The sequence below is a fragment of the Myotis brandtii genome, unplaced genomic scaffold (assembly GCF_000412655.1).
Source record: "Myotis brandtii unplaced genomic scaffold, ASM41265v1 scaffold421, whole genome shotgun sequence".
Lineage (NCBI taxonomy): Eukaryota > Metazoa > Chordata > Mammalia > Chiroptera > Vespertilionidae > Myotis > Myotis brandtii.
The window spans coordinates 2,287,534-2,293,713 of record NW_005366140.1 but is presented as its reverse complement, the minus strand read 5'-3'; the positions used below and the strand labels follow the sequence as shown (position 1 = coordinate 2,293,713).

The window sequence follows — 6,180 nt, the reverse complement described above, 5'->3', positions numbered from 1 at the left end:
GGCCGGGCTGGTGCTGGGCGTCCCCGCGGAGGCCTACCGCTACGGCCTCAAGTTCCTCTGGATGTGCCTGGGCCAGCTGCTCAACTCCCTCCTGACCGCTGCCTTCTACCTGCCCGTCTTCTACCGCCTGGGCCTCACCAGCACGTACCAGGTACTGGGCAGAGGCCGGGAGCCGGACCTGCCTGGCTGGGGACGCGGGGATGCAGTGGGGGGAGCCCCGGGGCGGTGGGCCGCGGTGCAGGGGTACACAGAGGGGCTTCTTGGTGCTTTCGTGCCCGCCCCCACCCCTTAGGCATCCAGGTGGGCAGGGTTCTGGGAAGAAGCCCCAGGCAGTGAGGCCAGGGGCAGGAAGGAGGAAGAGGAGCCGGTGTCCTGGTTCTCTTCGGTGGAAGCCCGCAGGGGGTGGGGCCGGGCTTGCACTTCACCTGTGGACAGGTGCGCACCTGCCCCCCACATGCCTCAGCATGTCGATGCCTGAGTGCTGTCGGACGGCGGGCTGGAAATTCCAAACCTGACTTCCCCTCTGTCTCCTACTTGGGCTGGGGGCAGGCCTCTGTCCAGATTCCCCATGTGTCCAACCCGGCTAATTACAGGACCTTCCTTAGGCAGTGGGTGAAGTGATTAAAATCGCGGCTAATAACTGTTGGCCACGAGTTTGTGTGTGTGGCGGGGGGACGTGTACACATATGCTGTGGGCACAGGCATGGAGATGGTGGGTGTGCACAGGTGTGCGCGGACGGTGGGAATGTGTGTACTTGGTAGAGGTTCCCACGGGCAGGAGTGCAGAGAGCAAAGCTGTCCTCTGGAGAGAGGGCAGAAGCCAAGGGGGTGAAGGAACCCCGAGGTCTGGAGCCCCGAGGTAGGATCTGTCCAGGTGACCACGAGCCCTCGGCTCCTCCTTGCAGTACCTGGAGCTCCGTTTCAGCCGGGCGGTGCGGCTCTGTGGGACCCTGCAGTACCTGCTGGCCACAGTGAGTGGCCTGGGCCCTGCCCTCTCCCCCAGGGTCCTGCTTTCGTCGGCCCCGCCCAAAACCCTCCCCCCTCCTTCCCCACCTACCCCTGTGGGTCCCATCTCCACCCAGCAAGGCTCAGCCCGTGCCCTGCCCACTTCGTCAGGTCTACAGGTTTGGTCCGCCAGCCCCCACCTTCTGCCAGCCCTGACCTGACCTGACCTGACCCCGCCCCCACCTGCCCGCCCCCGCCCACCTGCCTCCTCTCTACCCCAAACACCCTCCTTCTCCCATCTCTGGATTCATTCCCAGTCACCACAACCACTACCCTCCCCCTCTCCCCCCTGCAGGTGCTATACACTGGAATCGTGATCTACGCCCCTGCACTCATCCTGAACCAAGGTTTGGCTCTGAGAGAGAGAGAGAGAGAGAGAGAGAGAAGAGAAGAGAGGGGAGGGTGTCTGCGATGCGGCAAAGGCTTACAGGCTATCCCAGAGGAGGCGGCAGGGGCTGTCCCAGGGACCCTGGGGAGGGAAGACTCCTGGAGGGAGAAGAGCCCAAGACACTGGAGTCCAAATCTGCACCCCACTTGGTGGCCTAATGGGGGGGATTTCCTTGAACAGTGACCGGGCTGGACATCTGGGGGTCACTCCTGTCCACTGGAGTCATCTGCACCTTGTACACCACTGTGGTGAGTGGCCCCCCCCCCCCCCCCCGCCGACCCCACTTGGGGGCTTCATGCCCGCTGGATAGGGGAGACCCTGGGCTGGCTGTCTACACTCCCTACTTTTCCTTCCTCCTGAGGAAGCCCAGTGTCAGCTGGGCCTGTTTCCTCATCTTTATAATGAAAGAATATTTGAAAGTCTTATTGGTTAGGGTCCAGGGATAAGGTCGCTTCAGGCCTGGCTGGATCCAGGGGCTACAACAGTGTCCTCTGTGTACCGCTCCCATCTCTAGGGGCTCCATCAGCTCCATGCATCCATCCCTTTGGGTAGAAAGTGAGTTCCTGTTTCAGGATGGGCTGGCTAAAGTCCGGGAGGGCTCTGTTTAGCCGGCTTTGGTCTTGTGCACAGAATGAACAGAAGTTTGGGGGGCTGGGATATTATTTTTTTAATTGAATTTATTGAGGTGACATTGGTTAATAAAGGTATATAGGTTCCGGGTGTACAATTCTATAATGCATCATCTGTACGTTGTGTTGTGTGTTCACCACCCCAAGACGTCTCCTTCCATCACCACTTACCCCCGAGGCCCTCTTCCACCTCCCCACCCTCCCCGTCCTCCTTGGGAATCGCCATGTTGTCTGTGTCTAAGAGGTTTTTGGCTTTGTGGTTTAATCCCTTCACCTTTTGGGGTTCGGATATTCTCATTGGCTATTCTTGGAGCTGGGAGCAGGACTGGCCTCACCTGAACAGCCTATGAGGGAAAAGGGGCTTCTCCAGAGGAAAGTGCAGGGGCTGCCGTGGGAATGTAAAGGCGTGGAGGCTGGGAGGGTAAAGGCAGCAGGGAATAGTAATGGTGATAGTCATCATAGCAGCAGCCATCACCCACTCACTCACTCACTCACTCACTGAACACTTATATGCGCCATTCCAAATATTTTTCTCATATTAACTAATTTCATTCTTATATCACCATAAGGAGAGTGCTGTTATTTGTTTTAATTGAGTCTAGAGAGAGGAAAGGGGAGGAGAGAGAGAGAGAGAGAGAGAGAGAGAGAGAGAGAGAGGAGAGGAGAGAGGAACGCACCCCGACAGGAGATCCCACCCCTGCCCCAACCGGGAATCAAACTCGCCACCTTTCCTTGTATGGGACGACACTCCAACCAACTGAGCCACACCGGCCAGGGCAGGAGAGTACCGCTGACACTCTATCCACTGAGCCAAACCGGTTCTGGCGAGAGTACTGTTCTTAACCCTGCTTTACAGATAGGAAACAGGCAGAAGGGGGCATTGGTTCAGCCAGGTCTCCTGTCTGCTCCCTCTTTGCCTCACTCTGTCCTGTCTTGCAGGCCCCAGACAGGTGTCTGTCTGACCCCCTCTCTCCCTCTCTGTCACATCCTGCAGGGCGGCATGAAGGCTGTGATCTGGACCGATGTGTTCCAGGTTGTGGTGATGCTGGCTGGCTTCTGGGTTGTCCTGGTTCGCGGGATCATGCTTGTGGGCGGGCCCAGGCAGGTGTTCAAGCTTGCCCAGAACCACTCCCGGATCAACCTGATGGAGTGAGTGAAACTGTAGAGGGGGATAATGCAAGAGGATGGAGCTGGCATCCCTCTGCCCTGGGAGAAGCCAGTCAATGCCTACTGCTCCAGGAAGCCCCCCCACCCGATCCCCTCCCCAGACTCCCCAAAGATAGCACCCTGGCTCCCCTTCTCTGTACTCCCCCACCCCCACCTCCGGCCAGACTGGAAACTGAAGGCTCTCTGAGGTCCCAGATGGGCACAGAAAGAATGGTTTTGGAGCACAAACACAGATGACTCAGTAAACAAATAAATGAATTTTCAATCAGGCAAACTCCTACTCACACTTCAAAACCCATCCCAAATGTCCCCTTAAGGCCCTTAAGGATAATGGCCATCTGGGGCCCTTGGGAAAGTGAATTCAATGTGGTGTCCCACATGGATGGCTTGCCCTGCCCTCATCCAGCTTTGACCCAGACCCGCGGAGTCGGTACACATTCTGGACTCTTACGGTGGGCGGCACGTTGGTGTGGCTCTCAATGTATGGCGTGAACCAAGCACAGGTGCAGCGCTATGTGGGTTGCCGCACAGAGAAGCAGGCCAAACTGTAAGTGTTTGGGGGAGGGGGCAGGATGGGGGTCTCTAGGATGCACCGGCCCCCCCCATCCCCAGCCTGAGGCACACCTCCCCACAGGGCCCTGCTCATCAACCAGCTGGGCCTGTTCCTGATTGTGTCCAGTGCTGTTGCTTGTGGCATCGTCATGTTCACACTCTATATGGATTGCGACCCCCTCCTCACAGGGCGTATTTCTGCCCCCGACCAGGTGAGTCTGGTCCAGGCTCCTAGGCCGCTCCTGACCCCACCCCACTCTGTATCTCTATATGGATGAATCTCTGGGGGTGACGGTAGAAGAGCTTTCCTAGCAGCCTGTGCAAAGGTGCAGACGCAGGAGAGAGTTTGGCTCAGAGGAGGATCTGGGAGGCGATGAGGAGCCATGGTAGATGTGAGCAGGAGAGGGGCACATTCAGACCTCGAGTCAGACTCCCTGAGGGGTATCAAGAAGATGGGACCGTGGTCCAACGCACAGTGATGGTGTTAATATTAATGACCGGCTCCCGTGTGCCAAGCACCAACCCTATGCCTCATGCCGTTCCCTCCCTTCACAAGCAGTTAGTCTCCCATCCAATCCTTCAATATGTGATAAGGCCAAGGATGTCATGGTGCCCACTTTACAGATGAGCAAACTGAGGCTGGAGAGGGTAGGAGGCAACTGTCTAAGGTCCGCAGGCAAGTCAAGGGCAGCTCTAGCTACAGGGCACAGAGTGGACAGAGGCTGCAAGGCTGTTGCATCTGCCATCCTCTGGGGTCAGAATCCTGCCTGCAACCTCAGGCAGGGCTGCACCTTTCAGCCTCACTGTCCTCGTCCATAAAGCGATGACACGGGGCCCTGCCTCACCGGGACCCCGTGGCTCTGTGCGTGGCGGGGCTCAGTGGCAATCACAGGTGCATGCGGCCCATCCACAAACACTAAGTGCCCACTGTGAGCCCGCTCTGCACTGGGCGCTGGGGCCGCGCAGGGTGAGGACAGACAGAAGCCCCAGCCGCTGGGTGCTCCTGTCCCGGAGGCTGACCCCCTCCTCCCCCCAGTACATGCCCCTGCTCGTGCTGGACATCTTCAAGGACCTGCCTGGAGTCCCTGGCCTCTTCCTGGCCTGTGCCTACAGTGGCACCCTCAGGTGAGTGGCCCTGCCTGCTCGCCCAGCCTGTCCCAGCCCCTCGGAGCCTTGTCCCTACCAGCCGCCCCTCTGGGACAGAACGCTCTGGGCCGTGCCTACCACTCACAGTTCCTGCTTGGTTCCCAGCGGCAGCTCGGGTGGGTCTGGCAGAGGGCACACCCTGGGCACACGGACCCCAGCTGTGGGGTCTTCGCCTCAGTACCTGGCAGCCACAGGTGGCTCCCCTGTCTTCCTTCCCCCTCTCCATCCTTCTTCCCCAGACAAATGCTTATTGAGAACGACTATGCTTTAAAGCTGCTGTTTTAAATCCTGGGGGGCACAGCCGTGACCAAGTAGTCCCCTCTCCTGCCCTCATGGGCCTCACATTCAGGTGGTTTTAAGTCTTCCATGACTTCTGGCCACAGGGTGACAGAGTCCCAGGTGGCAGGTCTCTGTAACAAGAACGTGTGTCATCCGTGTCCCTGGTTATGGGTATCCCTGCTCCTGTGTGTGTGTGTGTGTGGGGGGGCGGGTCTCAAGTCTGTGGATGGGGGCAGGGTAGGCCTCGCCTCCACTCTTAGGGGAGTCTGTCACCCATGTTTCTGCCCTTGGCTAGGTGGGGTCCTGGCGGGTCAGATGGTGTGGCCAGCAGGGGGATCCCCAGCAGGTGGGCCCCAGAAATGGCTGACCAGTCTCTGGATATGGTCTGACCACACACCCCCCCTCCCCCCGCCCCCCAGCACCGCATCCACCAGCATCAATGCCATGGCTGCGGTCACTGTGGAGGACCTCATCAAATCGCGGCTGCCCGGCCTGGCACCCCGCAGGCTCGTCATCATCTCCAAGGCGCTCTGTGAGTTGGGGGGATCTGGGTGGGGGGCCAGGGCAGCCTCTCCCCACTGACGGTGCCTCCCCTCGCTGCAGCACTCATTTATGGCTCGGCCTGCATCTCCGTGGCGGCTCTGTCTTCACTGCTGGGGGGCGGGGTCCTCCAGGTGAGCCCTCGCCGCGAGAGGTCGGGCACCTTCTGCCTTGCACTGAGGTTAGAGGGGCTCACACCCTCTCTGGGTCCCGTCTGCCACCCGCGGAGGGATACTGCCTGCAGCCGCCGGGGAGGAGGTGGGGGGAGGGGGAGGCGGTGGCCTGGGGGCAGGAAGGGACCGGACGTGGGATGGGATCGATCGCACCGCATGCATCCGTTAGGGGAGAGAATGGGCCTCTTTGCCTCCAACCCCGGGGAGACAGAAACGGGGCTTCCCCTCCCCTGGGGAAACTGAGGCACAGAGGATCTCAGGCCCGCAGTGGGATTCCTCGGGTCCTGCTTTCCCAGCGGGT

General features: G+C 59.6%; 1 protein-coding gene across 1 annotated transcript in view; it reads left to right on the top strand.

Moving 5' to 3' along the window:
* Positions 1-4: 4 nt before the first annotated feature.
* Positions 5-6,180, top strand: part of SLC5A5 (solute carrier family 5 (sodium/iodide cotransporter), member 5) — a gene marked incomplete at its 5' end in the record, with an annotated part of 15,417 nt that continues 9,241 nt past the window's right edge. Inside the window, 10 exons of the mRNA XM_014545812.1 lie at positions 5-151; positions 906-971; positions 1,301-1,352; positions 1,574-1,641; positions 3,017-3,171; positions 3,596-3,736; positions 3,824-3,953; positions 4,778-4,866; positions 5,586-5,698; positions 5,770-6,116. Coding sequence (XP_014401298.1) covers positions 5-151; positions 906-971; positions 1,301-1,352; positions 1,574-1,641; positions 3,017-3,171; positions 3,596-3,736; positions 3,824-3,953; positions 4,778-4,866; positions 5,586-5,698; positions 5,770-6,116 — 1,308 coding nt within the window. The remainder of the gene's footprint in view (positions 152-905; positions 972-1,300; positions 1,353-1,573; positions 1,642-3,016; positions 3,172-3,595; positions 3,737-3,823; positions 3,954-4,777; positions 4,867-5,585; positions 5,699-5,769; positions 6,117-6,180) is intronic.